The sequence below is a fragment of the Squalius cephalus genome (assembly GCF_949319135.1).
Source record: "Squalius cephalus genome assembly, chromosome: 6".
In the NCBI taxonomy this organism is placed as follows: Eukaryota; Metazoa; Chordata; class Actinopteri; order Cypriniformes; family Leuciscidae; genus Squalius; species Squalius cephalus.
In genome coordinates, this window is record NC_137127.1 from 5,073,463 (window position 1) to 5,089,350 (window position 15,888).

General features: G+C 37.4%; 2 protein-coding genes across 3 annotated transcripts in view; both read right to left on the minus strand.

The window, feature by feature from the left end:
* hnrnpul1 (heterogeneous nuclear ribonucleoprotein U-like 1) overlaps positions 1-12,476 on the minus strand; it is a 14,873-nt gene extending 2,397 nt beyond the window's left edge. Inside the window, exons 1-15 of one of the 2 annotated variants that reach the window (XM_079874044.1) lie at positions 12,231-12,476; positions 10,973-11,133; positions 10,257-10,473; positions 10,023-10,175; positions 8,165-8,375; positions 7,998-8,071; positions 7,772-7,911; positions 6,954-7,053; positions 6,755-6,867; positions 5,722-5,988; positions 4,159-4,281; positions 3,851-3,979; positions 2,216-2,381; positions 774-1,025; positions 551-693 (exon numbers count right to left, since the gene is read on the minus strand). In XM_079874044.1, coding sequence (XP_079730170.1) covers positions 551-693; positions 774-1,025; positions 2,216-2,381; positions 3,851-3,979; positions 4,159-4,281; positions 5,722-5,988; positions 6,755-6,867; positions 6,954-7,053; positions 7,772-7,911; positions 7,998-8,071; positions 8,165-8,375; positions 10,023-10,175; positions 10,257-10,449 — 2,064 coding nt within the window. In that variant the 5' untranslated portion in view covers positions 10,450-10,473; positions 10,973-11,133; positions 12,231-12,476. Of the gene's footprint in view, positions 1-550; positions 694-773; positions 1,026-2,215; positions 2,382-3,850; positions 3,980-4,158; positions 4,282-5,721; positions 5,989-6,754; positions 6,868-6,953; positions 7,054-7,771; positions 7,912-7,997; positions 8,072-8,164; positions 8,376-10,022; positions 10,176-10,256; positions 10,477-10,972; positions 11,134-12,230 lie in introns of those variants that run through there. The other variant, XM_079874045.1, reaches the window with a different exon arrangement.
* Positions 12,477-13,383: 907 nt separating this feature from the next.
* Positions 13,384-15,873, minus strand: opa3 (outer mitochondrial membrane lipid metabolism regulator OPA3). The gene is made up of 2 exons (XM_079874813.1): positions 15,618-15,873; positions 13,384-14,272 (listed from the first exon to the last, which is right to left on the minus strand). Exons 1-2 carry the CDS (start codon positions 15,757-15,759, stop codon positions 13,941-13,943), a joined length of 474 nt encoding a protein of 157 aa, XP_079730939.1. The 5' UTR covers positions 15,760-15,873; the 3' UTR covers positions 13,384-13,940.
* Positions 15,874-15,888: the final 15 nt, after the last annotated feature.

A 15,888-nucleotide genomic window follows, 5' to 3' on the forward strand; every position in this document is an offset into this window, starting at 1 on the left:
CCCAGTAAAGTTAATTTTTGTCCTTTAGCAAACATCCTGACGCCACCCACACTACTGAGAGCGACGTTTAGATGAACATGTAAATATGCGCTGCATCATTTAAAAAACAGCAGTTAAAGGAGTCCTATTATGCCCTTTTTCCGAGTCTTGATTTTGTTTTTGGGGTGTAGTAGAATATGCTTTCATGCTTGATTGTTCAAAAAACAAATTATTTTCCCCATATTTTACATTAAAGCACCCTCTCTCCCCAGTCACATTGTTTCGATGAAGTCCCTCCTTTCAAAATACGAAATGTGCTGTGATTGGTTAGCTGGCCCAGTGTGTTGTGATTAGCAGAGCGTATCGAGTGTTCGGGAAATGTCACACCCCTTACCATAACCACAACCACAAGCTCACCTCAGATGTAAATATTAAGGATGGCATCAATTTCAAACCAATTCAAGCCTGATTCAGACTTAAGAACGTTAACAAACAAGATGATCGTCCAGAATGGATTTCATGCACAGAGTTTGCAAGCGTAGATTTGGACATGGCTGTGAACATCACTCACTTGGCTATTCCCCTCTTTGCTATAGGAGCCATAGCGGTTATTACTGTAGGATCCTTCAGACTGATGTCTGCTGCTGTATCCATCTCGCCCGTCTCGGTAATTTCCTCCCCAGCGGTTCTGACTGTAACCATCACGGTTATAACCTGACAAAGCACAGAGCAAGATGACAAAAACACACAAATGACAGAATTTTTGAATAAGTGAACTCATAAGGTCACTCCACCTCCCCTATAGCCTCCCGCAGGTGCTCCTCTGTTCCGGTGGTCTCCTCTCGATCCTCCGTGGTTGTCGTACTGCTGGTGGCTGCTGTCACGTCTCCGGGTTCCCCAGCTGTCCATGCGTTTCTCGGGAGGAGGCCCGGCCTTACGACCCTCCTCATTGTACCGTTTCACCAGCTCCTCTGCCTCCACTTTCTGAAGCTCAACAAAGGTCACTTCATCCAGGAAGTCGCCAACCTCTGGTAGCGCAAAGTTGGCTTTAAAGCCATGGAAAGAGGAAAGAAGGTGGGACGGATCAAACCACCAGAAAACTAAACCTTTATTAAATTCTGAACTCAGAGAATATTGCTCTGAGGATAATTGAGAAATGTTTAACTGACAAGAAAAACATTAATTTAAAAATCATGTGAGGGAGATGAACAACACTGCAACATCAAAAACACTTCTGGAACTAAACCAACATGTGTTTATTTGGACTGGTACAATATTAGTGTGAATTATTACACTGTAATAAACAATGCTTGGTTTGCAGCATCTGATGTTTCATAGATGTTTCGAGTCTTTTATCCAAAGCGACTTACATTGCATTTCAAGGAACACATTTACATTCTTAACAGTTCTTGCTTTCCCTGGGAATCGAACCCATGACCTTGGCGTTGCAAGTGCCAATGCTCTACTGTTTGAGCTACAGGAAAGCTATTAAGATGCATTTTGTTCGATCGGATCACAAGTAGACGAGGGAGACTCAAACCAGTTTACACCTGGTGTATTAATCTCTCTTTTGTCCACTTTCAACCACTTCTGTCCTGATTTCTTCGAGTGGAGGGTCTACGGGTGTGTAAATGTACAGGCTTTTTCAGATCTTTCAATCTAATGGACGAAATAAGCTCACGCAATTTACATATGAATACACACGGAGAGCATCAGATTTAGTTTCTGCACCAGCCGAACGCTGTGAGTGTGTGTTAGAAATCAGGAATGGAGAGAGAACATTGTGCTTGGTACATTTTTCGTCTTTAAACCAAACTTGAGTCTCCAGCCGACAAAGTTGAAATCCCGTCTGTCTAGAGCTCGTCCCATAATGTTCACTCATTAGATCAGTAGTTGGAGAGTAGGCGTCTTTTGTGACTATTCGAACACATTCGACCACATGAGTGTATTACACTACGAAAGCAATCCATTCAAATGCATTTTTGACTACCTCTGGAAGTGGTCAATAGTGGACATGTTTTAGACCCCGTTTACTCCTGTATTTAGCGTCTTCCACTTGTGATCCGATCGACCAAAATGCATCTTAATACCAGGTGTGAACAGGGCCTAAGAACAGGGGTCCGAGAGATAAAGCCGCTTTCTATGATCATTAAAGTTTAATTACAAAAGGCAGAAGTTTAATCAAGTGATCTTTTTTCATTTCTGATGTTGCTGTTTTCCATCGCAGCGTTCTTACCTTTCATTTCTAAAACAGCATGATCGGGCACATCCTTCCCTTCCTCGGTTTGCTTTAACGTTCGCTCTTTTAAATCTTCGTCCGAGGGACAAATTACAACAGCCTTGCGTTGAAAGCCTTCAAAAGGACGCATTTTTCGTCTCTGGGCTGATCCATATACATTTGTCTAGAAATAGGGACAAGAAAGAAGCAGAAGCTGTTTATTATTTTTTTCTTTTACGTTTTGTAAAAATGTGTTTTCCAGGAACAATATCTGGAACCCGGCAATGAAGTAAGAGTAGTTTTTCTTTCTTTCCCTGAAGAACCCTTACAACATGTTCACACAGCAGCAGAATACGCTTGTCAGTCCTGTATTTGAGTCCTTAATACGGTTACATTCAGTTATTTACGAGAGAGAAAACAGCATTCTATAACCAAACTCACACCTGTACGCTTTCAGGACTCACAACCACAATCTCGGAAAACTTGCGCTGAGTGAACAGAACTGGACAACTAGTTTTCTGTCACGTCATGCAAAGCGAGAGAGCCGCTCTGACATACTACAACTGTCCTGAAAAGCCAAGAAATTAGATTTACTACTTACCTTTTTACTGAAACAAAGTAGGGCTGTGAAACGATTAATCGCGATTAATCACATCCAAAATAAAAGCTTGTGTTTACATAATATGTGTGTACACTGTGCATAATTATTTGGTATATATATATATAAATAAATAAATACACACACATGCATGTATATATTTAAGAAAATTGTGTTATTTATATATAAAATATTTATAATTATTTATAATACAAATTTTATATAGACAGACAGACAGACAGATAGACTGATTATATATTATTACATTACATTACATTACATATGTGACCACCCTGAATTTAGTTGGGTCACAGGGATATTGGATTGTTTGTATATATTTCTTTCTTTCTTTCTTTCTTTCTTTCTTTCTTTCTTTCTTTCTTTCTTTTATTACCTACACATGTCTGTCTATCTATCTATCTATCTATCTATCTATATATATATATATATACACACACACACACACACACACACAGTATAAGCAACTATTTCTTAAATATATGCATGTGTGTGTATTTATATATACAAAATAATTATGCACAGTACACACACATATATTATGTAAACACAAATGGATTATTTTGGATGCGATTAATCATTTCACAGCCCTAAAACAAACACTACAACAACAAAAGCAACCCACAAGATAACAGACGTCTCTTTATAACCAAGGATATTTCTTTCAGAATTACCGATGCAACAAAATGTGTTTCTCTCACTCACCAGGCGGAGAATACTTGTCTTAACACAGTCGTGGGCTACTAATCATTATCAGAGAGGCTCACAGAACAATTCAACATAATTGGAAATGCAAGATAATTAAAATGCTAAAAAGAACATGTTTGATGTTCATGATGTTTTTCTGACACTTCAGTTTCTCCTTTCAATACAACATTCAATCAAAGGTTGCTGCATCTACTCTAACATATGAAGGATAAGATAAAAGATGAAAGATATTTATCCAGAAAGATTCATAAATAAATTAGAAGAAGAACACGAAAAGCTCATTCACGGTTATGCTTTCGCTGGGAATCATGGGAAGGTGTTTGCTGTACCTGATCCAGGATGTAGTTTCGTTTTTTGCGTGCGGCGATCTGGATCAGTCGGTTCAGACACTGAGTGGCCTGTTGAATCAGGATATCCCAGCGTCCGGCATAGTTCCGCTGGCGACGCAATCCCATCACCTAAGACCATACAAGAGAACCATGCTTTTTTTTTTTTTAAGCAGTATACACTACCGTTCAAAAGTATGAAAAATATATACATGTATAAATTTGCAAATAAAGTTAAAAGTTCCAGTCAAAAACATGACATATTTTCTCAAATGTGAACCACAAAACACATTTAAAGCTGCTGATCCTACCTTCATTTTCTCCATGATGGCGTTTGTGCCCAGGATGTTAAACTTCTTCTCTGGGTTCATTTCTGCATGCTTAGAGGCCCATGTGGTTTTACCGCAAGCAGGAAGACCGACCATCATCACGACCTACAGACAACAATCTTTGAGACCATAGTCACTAATATTCAAGTTTAGGGTCAGTACGATATTTTAGTTTTTGAAAGAAGTCTCTAATACTCACAGACACTGAATCTATTTGATAAAAAAAATACAGTAAAAAACACAATATTGTGAAATATCACAATTTAAAAAAAATAACGTTTTCTATTTGAATAAAATGTAATTTGTTCCTGTGATCATTTTCAGCATCATTACTCCAGTCTTCAGTGTCACATGATCCTTCAGAACTCATTCTAATATGATGATTTGCTGCTAGAGAAACATTTCTGATTATTATCAATGTTGAAAACAGGTTTGCTGCCTAAGATTGCTGTGGAAAGGTACATTATTATGTTTTTCAGAATTCTTTGATGAATATCGAGTTCAAAAGAGCAGCATTAATTTAAGATCTTGTGTAACACTAAATGTCTTTACTGTCTCCTTTGATCAATTTAATGCACCTTTGCTGAATTGAAAAGCATATATTTCTTTAAAAATAAAAAATAAAAATCGAACAGTAGTGTATCTATGTACTGTAAGATTTCATTGTCAAAAATGTCACATCAGACACTATACAATCATACAAAAGCTTCCCTGCAACGATAAAGTAAAACATAAAATCTAATGGTCACATGACCTTTTAAAGGGTCGGACTTACAATCCCCTCCTCTTATATTACATAAACAAAAAGGAATCATAGTTTCTTAAATCTATTGCATATATTCAGGTATTACCATCATGGCCAATGTGTCTGACCCATGTCAGGAATACAGTAACAGTGTTTATTTATTTAGCCTGGCTAATGTGCACAAACAACTGTGCCTAGGGTTATGAAGGTCAATAACGCACAAAAGTGCACCAGTTTTGTGTGTCATTGTTTGCCTGGAGCTGCTGGAAACTAACAACAAACTCTTTTGTGGACTGTACAGCATGTTCATTTTTTTTTTCTTTGTAATCTTTGCTTTATTTTTCACAAAGCATTATTTTGCTTGGCTTCAGCTATGATAGAGAGTCATCCACTCTTGCATTGTGTGTTCGTGCATTTTGTGGGCGGAGCAATGAAGGGAGGGGTGTGTTTGTTTGGGTTGATTTCAAATATCAATAGTTTTTCTCAGAAATCACTCACTGCGCCTTTAAATAAGCACATTTGTGTAAAGAACAGTACACCATGTTTGGATGCTACTAGAATTATTCTTTGTGAACCTGTATAAATGACGCCAACTGATCGTCCTATAAGATCTGGTGTTTCTGTATCCAAAATTAGTTTGAGGCTGGATACTCTTATTTTCTACAGCCTTAGATAGTGTGGAGTTCAGTGTCAACTCTGTCAACTGACTAAACTTCAGATTTTCATTAAACATATTGGTTTCTCTTCATGGGTCAAACTGTGTTCCTCAACACTGTATGGAGTGAATTAGGAGAAATTACCTCACAATCAGATTTGTTGGTAGGACCAACAGTGCCTCTGACCCTGTTCTCCATGTCGACGGTCCCGATGAATGTGTACCCATCTGGCAAAGGAAAGAAAGGTTCCTCCTGTTGGCCAAAGTTAAACTGGACAGCGCAGTTCTTCACCAGGACATGAGGATACAGCGCACGACCAGCCAGCTCTTCTTTAGATATGTCAAATGCCACATCAAGCCACTTCCCGTTCTTTGAGAAAGCCATTTTAACCTGCTCATGGCTGTCAAAGTCCTGTAAAAGACAAACGTATGAGACTACAAGTTTATTCATCAAGTCAACTACTTCATTCAAGTAGTTTTATGTTCGTAATTTTGCTTTTCTTTCATTTCAACCTAGTGAGCTGCCAACCTAAACAGCATTTTAAAGGGATAGTTCACTTAAAAATAACAATTCTGTCATCATTTGCTCACCCTCAAGTTGATTCTAACCTGTATGAGTTTCTTTCTTCTGCTGAACATAAAGGAAGATATTTTGAAGAATGCCGGTAACCAAACAGTTGATGGACCCCATTGACTTCCATAGTAAGAAAAAAAATACAATGGAAGTCAATGGGTCCATCAACTGTTTGGTTACCGGCATTCTTCAAAATATCTTCCTTTATGTTCAGCAGAAGAAAGAAGAAGTCATACAGGTTTGAAACAACTTGAGGGTGAGTAAATGATGATAGAATTTTCATTTTTAAGTAAACTATTCCTTTAAGGCATCATAGAGTCCCATCCAAATACTGTTCAAACTAATTAAAATGAGAGCCATTTACCCAATATTGATGTGTTTATATGCTCAGAATAGAGTTTTACAGTATCATGTCATTAGCTTAGCAACATGCTAATGCCACACTCAATTCAAGTTTCCTGTGCATAATTCTTCATTGAACCAATTCACATTTAAGTGACTGGATTTTGCTCTAAATTTTGCAGAGCAATGGTAAACGTGACAGCACCTTTAGAAGTCAGCTGCCTGATTGGCAGTATACAGCAAGAAGTTAAGAAGCACTCACAATATAACATCCAATGACATCGCTTTCACCAAACTTCTCTCCGTAATCTTCAAATTTGCAACTGGAAGACTTTTTCCCTGTTCCTCCATACCCATAAGAGAACGGCTCCTCCCCTGAAACATAGTAATATCCTAACGTAAGTATCAGTAAAGATCATTTCTACAACAAATCGTGTCCGAGTGAACGTGTGCTTCCTCACCAAGTTGTGTGCTGCAGGCATCCAGAGACCAGCCGACTCTCACGACGTGCGGGTCAGGCTCGCTGCTGGGAAGATGCTTTACTGATACATTCTCAAGGATCTGAAATAACAAAAAAACACCTTATTCTGAATGACAACTAAAGATAATACATTTATTAAATAATAGTCATTTTGGGGGGCATCCATAGCAGCCTTTGACGACAACATGCCCAGTGCATTATGGGTGTTGAAGTTTCCCAACCTATTTGGGAAAAGGATGACAACAGCCTTTTTTAGCCTTACAACTGTATAGGCAGCCAAGTTTAATTGAAAGCCCATTTTGCCAGAGGTGAATTATCATTTAAGTTGATTTAAGAGTTAATCATGGAAAAACAACAAAACTACATACACTTAAAAGTTTGTGGTCAGTATGATTTGAAAGAAATTAATATGAACAGATTAAAAGGACAGTAAAGACATGTATAATGTTACAAAATACTTCAAATAAATGCTGTTCTTCTGAACTTTATATTCATCAAATAATCCTGAAAAAAAGAGATCAGTTTCCACAAAAATATTGAGCAAAAAAAAAAAAAAAAAAATTCTTGAGCAGCAAATCTGCATATTAGAATGATTTCTGAAGGACTGTGTGACATGGAATAAATGAATACAGGAAAAAAAAAAGTCATTTTCAAATATCTATAGAAAACTGTTTTTTTAAAGAGTTATAATATTTCACAATATTACTGTTTTACTTGATTTTGATCAAATAAATGCAGCCTAGGTGAGCATTAGAGACCTGTTTGACCGACCCCAAACTTTTGAGCGGTATACATTACCTTCATCTCATAGCACACGCGTCCCTTGCTTACGCCATACGTGGCCCGTGCTCCAGACCACAGGTAAGCAAACCCCTCGATGGTCAACGGATATCCGCTGCAGCGATCCCGAGAGACTTTGAAGTGCAAGTCACAGTTATCTGTTGAGGTTAGCAGAGAGAATTACATTATCATGACTATTTTCGAGATAATAAATCATGATTGAATAAAACAAGCCCTTCCGTACAAGTGTCAATGGCCACTAGTGTGCCATCAAAGTCTTCCTCGTCCTCTTCAGCGGGAGGCAGAGGAGAACGGGACCTGTGATCAAACAGAAAATCACAATGTCAATCCGCATCAAGTCAAAATCCTAATGCTGATAGGATGATAACAGAAGCTCTGTGGTAAGTTCACCTCCTGTCTTCACGGTGCTCATAGTAGCTGTAACCGTGGCTCTCATCATAGCGCCTCTTGTGGCCATGATGTGCATGTCCGTCCTGTTCAGACTTGGATTTAACAGTCTGCCGTCTCTCCAGATCTTCCCTTTCACCGTCAGGGTCAGATCGCTGCTGCTCCGGCTTTATCTCATCTTCATTTTTCACCTTCACTGGTGCCACTTCTTCTGCTGTGAAACAATCAATATTCAATATATAAAGCACTGGATGTCAACACTCGAGGAAACTTCCAAAGGAAGCCTGAAGCACTGAAGACGGGGCATCTGAAGTAAAAAAAGGGGGCAATGAAGTAGTATCACCAGCTAGAAAAACATAAGTGATGAATGTTGATCTAGAGTAAAAGTCACTTGAATTCCGATATGACATTGCAAAACATCAGCGGCCTGTACCATGATGGTAGTTGAACAAACTCAGGGTTACAGGATTAGTTTTGAGTTGTTGGTACCATGATGCTGATCATCAACTTTCTCTGTCAACTCAGGCTTTGATCCGGAGTTTAGGTGTGACATCAGTAGTGAACAACCAATCACGTGCTGAGAAAGAGTGAAACTGAGACTCATTTCTCGCGAGAGAAGCAGCGTGATTCACTACAGAACATTACGAGATTGAAAAACATAAAGAATTTAAACGAATCTAAAGAAGAAAATAGCTGTGTATGAAAGAGGACAACTAAAATAAAAAGTCTTGCTATATCAGTGCAAGTAAAAGTTGTGAAGTTAGTTTATACAGTTGATAAAGGTAGAGAAAATGTAACATTTAAGCTCACATGTAGTCATTTATTAGCTTCATCTATTGATTCTAAAGCATATTTATATTACCTTTACATATTTATTCAATTAAACTGTGCGTAATAATAATTGATAAACTAAAATTATTATTCTAAATAAGCATTACTAAAAGCCGGACGATTTTGTCTTTAAAAATCATTTGCTATGTAGTGACCTTTAATTTGGAGTAGAAACAGGTGGAGTGACTATCGCATCAGACATGCGTCACTTTGCTCACAGCTGATTGGTCAAAGTTCGGTTTGCAACCTCTTACCTGGAACATCACCTGACCCGCACCAGGTTAGCCGTGGAGCGTAAGTTACTATGGCGATGAACACTGCTAAAAGCAAACCACTTTCATGGTGCCTAAAACCCAGGGTTGGCACAAACTAAACTGAAACATATCGGGCTAGCCACCTAAACCGGCTTCATGGTACAGACCCCTGACCTCTATATGATTAAGCACCACTTATGGAAGTGGCAGGAAACACATTAATAAGACTTACACATATTCCCATATTCCTGAGTGCATTGTTGTTACTGTGTTTACTTCCTTTTTATTCATGTTTATAACAATTTGTGAAAATAGTATGTGAAACCAATAAGCTCAAATTATATTTTTCATATCGATTCATTTGAGTTATTTCTAATTTAGTAAATATTATGTAAAATTAATATTCATGTCATTGCAGCATGAGTTATTAGCTATCTTAAGTAGTGTTACTTGTGTGTGATGTGTGTTACTGTAATTAACACACATAAGTAACACTAGCATTACTCTGTTACTGTAATTTCCTATTATCAATGTAAAGATGCTTTGAAACAATTCACATTGTTAAAAGCACTATATAAATGAAGGTGACTTGACTTGACGTGTGACGAATATTTCAGTTAACCCGGCTCTCGAAGAAAAAAAAAATTCTGGTCAAGAGGTAGAAAATATCATAAGTTTTAATTACGTATAAACAAGCGAGACAAGTCACATACCAGAGGGACACATCATTCAAAATTGAGGATGAAATGCATTCAAACTCCCAGTCGCAGTCTTACCTTCCTTGCAGATCGTCTCAGCGGTCGCATGTTGTTCCTCCACAGTCTCAGATTTAGTTTCGTCTTCAGGGCCTTTAGGATCACTATCAGAGCCCTGTTTCTCACCGTCCATCTGTCCCGGATCAGACCGCTCATCATTCCCAGCCTCAACACCTGTCACACATGAGATCACACAAGCATTATCATCATCATTAGATCAGAAGCATGCATCTTCATGCACTCAAACTCTAGTACCTGCTTCTGTCTCCTCATCACAGGTGTGTTTCTTCTCATCCTCATCACAGGTGTGTTTCTTCTCGTCCTCCAGAGCCTCCTGCAGACGCTCCACCAGATCCGCTTTAAGGCCTCGGGTGTCCATCCCACGCTTCTGCAGCTCCTCTTTCAGCTCGTTCACCTTCAGTTTCTTCACATCCATCGTGCATGACATAACGTGGAGCCCTCGCTCCCAATCCTGCTGATGGAAGACAACTATGATTATCTCCAGAACATCAATAATGAAGCTTATGCATTGCATATCCCACTGTGATTTGAAATATGTTAGCTAGTTTTTAGTGCTACTGGTCACTAAAAAACAAGCTCATGAAAAAACCTAATGACCAGCTCAGACTTGCAAGACACCAGCAACTACACGACTTTAGGATGATGTGCATTTTGCTGGTCCAAGTAGAAACCAGCTATGATTTTTCAAGCAGGGTGGGTCATTCGCACAGCTAACTGGCTAAATCACGTGCACACTTAAGTTGTGCAATAAATGCATGTGTAAACACGCAAATCTACTGTAATCCAGCAAATGCTTTCACATCTATGATGCGTTATTAAGAGAAATGACACATGCATTCGTCTGATTTGTCAAACTGCGGATTCTAGCTAACTGTGCTCGTGTAAATACACATTGATTTCACTAATGCAAACTCTAAAATGTCAGTAAAACCAGTAATAGATGGACTCACCAGAGGAAAAGCTGTAGTTCAGTTGAAGGAGTGTGTGAGTGGTGTAAACACACAGGACTGGAACAGCGCGTGCTTCAGCACAGGTCAGCAGAAGAGAAGAGTGACTGAGACTGAATGATGTCCCGTGTTTGAGTGCTGCCTCCTACTGGACACTTCCAAGGCTGTGTAGTCATGAGATTGAATTTTTATGGACGGACAGACCAATAATATATACAATTCTATATTAATTTAAATACATATCTCATATAAGTAATACAGTTATTGTTGTAGGCAAAATTAAAGTGTATTTACTAACTTAGTAAAGGCATTAAGTAACACGAGTAGTGATTACTTTTCAAGTAACTAGTAATGCATTACTTTTACATTTACAGCAAAACATCAGTTTTTTTCTTCATCAAATAAGTTACACGGGTTAGTTTGTTTTCCAATGTATTGACTGACAGCTCTCCTGTCCTCAGAAATCAGGAGTGAGAGCAGAGGAGTTGTGTGTGAACATCATGATTACTGTAGATCTCAAATGTGAACATTTCACGTGCACAAAAACTGATTCAGTATTCCTCAAAATAGTAAATACAGTAAAATGAAAACTAAGAATAGTATGCAAACCTGCAATAATTAAATGTTAAATAACACAAATATACTTTATGTACTATACAACCATACTAATGAGCAAAAATGACTTTATATAAACATCACATTTGAGCAACATTTTTTAGTTTTTATTGCTGAAGTAAGAGTGTTGAACTTCCTTATAACAGCAGCACAGCTGTAACACACACACACACACACACACACATATCCCCGGGCAGTCGGGAGGACAGGACTGTAAGCAGTTTAAAAACTTCTCAGTAAATGAGAGAGTGAGAGAGAGAGAGAGAGAGAGAGAGAGAGAGAGAGAGAGAGAGAGAGAGAGAGAGAGAATAGTTAGTGGTTGCTTAAAGGTCCTCTTTGTTGTCTTTTAATCAATATTGTACTTCAGAGTCATTAAGACACTTTGAATCACAGGATTCATAAATACGTTGAAATACATATAACATATAGATACTTAAATCAAATCACAATAAATAAGTAAATAAATAAATCAAGATAGGAACCTTAACCATATGTACAGACATGCTCTAGCCTAATTCACACAACTGGCTGAACTCGTAAGTATACACGAATGGACTTCTTTATGACAAAAGCATGTGATATATATATAACATTAAAACATGTAAATAAACATTTGATATGAAAATGAATGAATTTAATAACTAACCTTAACAGTATGAGAGAGAGACAATAGTTAGTGGTTGCTTGTCTGAGGATGCACCGCAATCGCCACGGCAACTCCACTCTCTCAAACTGCCGACCAGAATTCAGAAAATGCAAATGTTCCCAATGTAAACTCACTACAATAATAAAACTTAGATATACAAGTAAACTGAAATAGACATGTGTAGGTAATAAAAAAAGAAAGAAATATATACAAACAAACCAATATCCCTGTGACCCAACTAAATTCAGGGTGGTCACACACACACACACACACACACATATATATATACACTACCGTTCAAAAGTTTGGGGTCAGTAAGCATTTATCATTTAGCATAAACAGCATTTATCTGAAATGGAAAGCCTTTGTAACATTAAACACTACAGTTCAAAAGTTTGGGGTCAGTAAGAATTTTAATTTTATTTTTGGGGTAAAGAAATAAAATAAATCGATACTTTTATTCATCAAGGATGAGTTAAACTGATCAGAAATTACAGTAAAGACATTTATAATGTTAGAAAATATTCTATTTTAAATAAATGCTGTTCTTTTGAACTTTCTATTCATCAAGAATTTTGAAAAAAAAATGTACACAACTGTTTTCAACATTGATAATAATAATGAATGTTTCTTGAGCATCAAATCATCATATTAGAATGATTTCTGAAGGATCATGTGACACTGAAGACTGGAGTAATGATGCTGAAAATTCAGCTTTGATCACAGGAATAAATTACATTTTAAAATATAATCACATTGGAAACACTTGTATTAAATTTTAATAATATTTTACAATTTTTATTGTATATTTGATCAAATTAATGCAGCCTTGGTGAGCAGAAGATACTTCTTTTAAAAACATTAAAAATCTTACTGACCCCAGACTTTTGAACGCTAGTGTATATATATATAAAGCACATACTTTAGTTGTGTAGTGACAATAAAATGAATATTTTCTAGTCTAAAGCCATTGTAATGGGAACTTATATTTTAACAACTGAAAGTGCTAAAACTTTTCAAATGTATGCACTTCTTTAAGTAAACACAACATTTTGTGCCTTTAATATAGTGAAAATGTTCTTATGTGATACTTGAAAAAATGCCATTTGATAACCACAAAATGTTTTTGCAAGATATAAAAAAAACCCAACCATCATAGAATATTTAACTTTATTTTACAATGATAAATATACATCCATATACACAAGCCATATTAAACACAGCAGTCTTCTGATGTAAGGAGTATATGCTCGCAGCACACACAGAGAAGGGCTCTCTGCTTCCCATATTGAGGGACTCATCCATACTTCCTATATAGAATTTGTCATTCAAGTATTCACAATTCAAGTGCATTTTCAGATCATTAATGAATGATGAATGCCCAACTCCGACAGCATATTACATTAAAGCAAAAAATGGGGAAAAAAAAAAAAGTGGCCAAAAGTTTAACAGCGTCATCAAATAACTAACAACTTTCATTTGAAAACAGCATCATTCAACCAAACAGATATCGAACAAGAAGCTTTTATTATGTAATGCTGGCGGTCAGTCACTTATCAGACACAAACACTCTCTTTTCCTTCCTCATTTGCAGAGCCTCGTGTGTATGGGAGGGTGTTAATATGGCAGTGCCGCACCACAACTGAAACGTCCCCATGAACCGGTCTCTTTACCCTCCTTAGCAAGGGCATGTTTTAGTGATGAAAGTTGTTACTTAGTGCTTGGGGCTGCTGGGAGGGACAGCAGAAGTCTATTAACCTCTCTGATTTGGGCATCCAGTGTCTCTGTGGCGAGTGCAAGCTCTCCTAGTTGTGTCTGCAGACTGGTAATGGTGTGTGCGAGCTCCTCTTCCTTGCGCCTGGCGTTGGTGGCCTGCCGGCTGTACTCGAGCACCATACAGCCTCCGCCGATGATGAAAATGATGGCTTCTCCGAGCAGCTCCGCTCCCAGCTCTGCCGCTGCCTCTTCATTCAACGGTTTGATGGTGGAGCCACGGAAACCCATAATCCTCATCTTCGTTCTCATCTCGATCCAGTGATACGCTACAGAGAAAACATGAAAAAGATGCACTTTGGTTTTACCTTCACTGTAACAGACTAGTCAAGTCATGTCACCTTTATTAATATAGCGCTTCATACAATACAGATTGTTAATAAAACAGGGAAATTATTTCATGATGAGTTCATTTCGGCTGTAAAAGAAAATAGTGTCATTGTTCAGTGTTGATTCAGTTACGTTGTAAAGATAATAAATTATTACATTTGTTTATTTCATCTACAAAGCAGTTCTGCAGAAAACAGTGACGTCATTGTGTATTCAAGTGATATAAAACATTAACTCGAATATAAATACTATAATATTTAAAAAATATATTTAAAGAGAGACTAGTGTATAAAAGCTATAAGTAATATTCATTAAAATTATAATATATATTAAAAAGATATCTATATCTATCTATCTATCTATCTAATCCAAAAATATATATTTTTCAACACAAAACAATCATCAATTTAACTATCACTACTACATTAACTACTCCTGACTGAAATTGTATAAATAACTTATATTTAATTACTTTATGTGTAAATTAAATGATAATCAGGGAAATATATTTGTATTGTATATTAATATAATCTTATATGAAACAAATCAAGAAGTTTTTTTATTGAACATAATGAACAGAATAGACATTTATTATGGCATTCATAAATGCAAATAAAAAGAATAAATAAATAAGAATAATGGTAAATAAGAATAATAAATTCTGGGCCTTTTTAGTTTTCAAACATTGCAATGATGGAAAGTAGATACAAATAAAGCCTCTTTTAAATACTGAAAAAAACGGTTTCATCTTCATACATTTGCATTTATGAATAAAGAAGTTGCCCAGAATCAACATTGCATAAATGAAACATACAGCATTCTAAATATAATGTGTTTTCTAGCAAAAGTGGGCAGTTACTTGATCGTTGTCTTCAACTAATAAGACATATTTTCCAAGAAATTATTTGAGTGCACACAAAAGATCAGTTGTCTCTATGTCAAGGATTTTAAAATCAAGAAGTAGTAGCAAAAGGCACTTTCGATGTACCCTCAATGACAGATGAGTCCAGCCCCCGTTAAACAAACCCGAACCTCATTTGTCGAAAGGGAACTTCTTTCTAGTATCTTATTGGTCGCTTGGTAAATCAGTTGTTGAAAACACCCAATAAGAACATCGCAGCAGTCGCGATTGGCCAGAGCCATCTCTCAACGGCTCTGCGATTGGCTAAACAGCGAATGCAGACTAACGTCATTGGCGTGTGATTATTTCGACGTTCACGCCTTCAGACACCGTAAGCATGGACTGACATAACGTTAAACACGAACAGACAAACGTCAGCTTACCTTGGGCCGGAGGAAGGCAAATATAATTCTTAAAGAATTCACTTCTCCGCGCGCCTGCTTTTATCCTGTTAGCCACTGGTTTGCCCAATTGTCGTACGCCTAGATAGAGCAGCTTTGCAATTGGAAAGGCACCGACAACCATCTTGGCGGAAAATGCGTCATCTGAGAAGGCGGGATGTTAAGGGCGTCACGTGGGTCATGCCTCATAAGCGTCCGCCCTCCGCCATATTGGAACGGTCAAAGCCGGTCCGTGAACATTCGAGAGCAAGTT

Excerpts from the sequence above, each read along its gene's own strand:
- opa3 (XM_079874813.1), bottom strand. The coding sequence starts at position 15,759 with ATGGTTGTCGGTGCCTTTCCAATTGCAAAGCTGCTCTATCTAGGCGTA. Across the intron at positions 14,273-15,617 it reads TTGCCTTCCTCCGGCCCAAG|CGTATCACTGGATCGAGATG; the intron begins GTAAGCTGACGT and ends TTTTCTCTGTAG.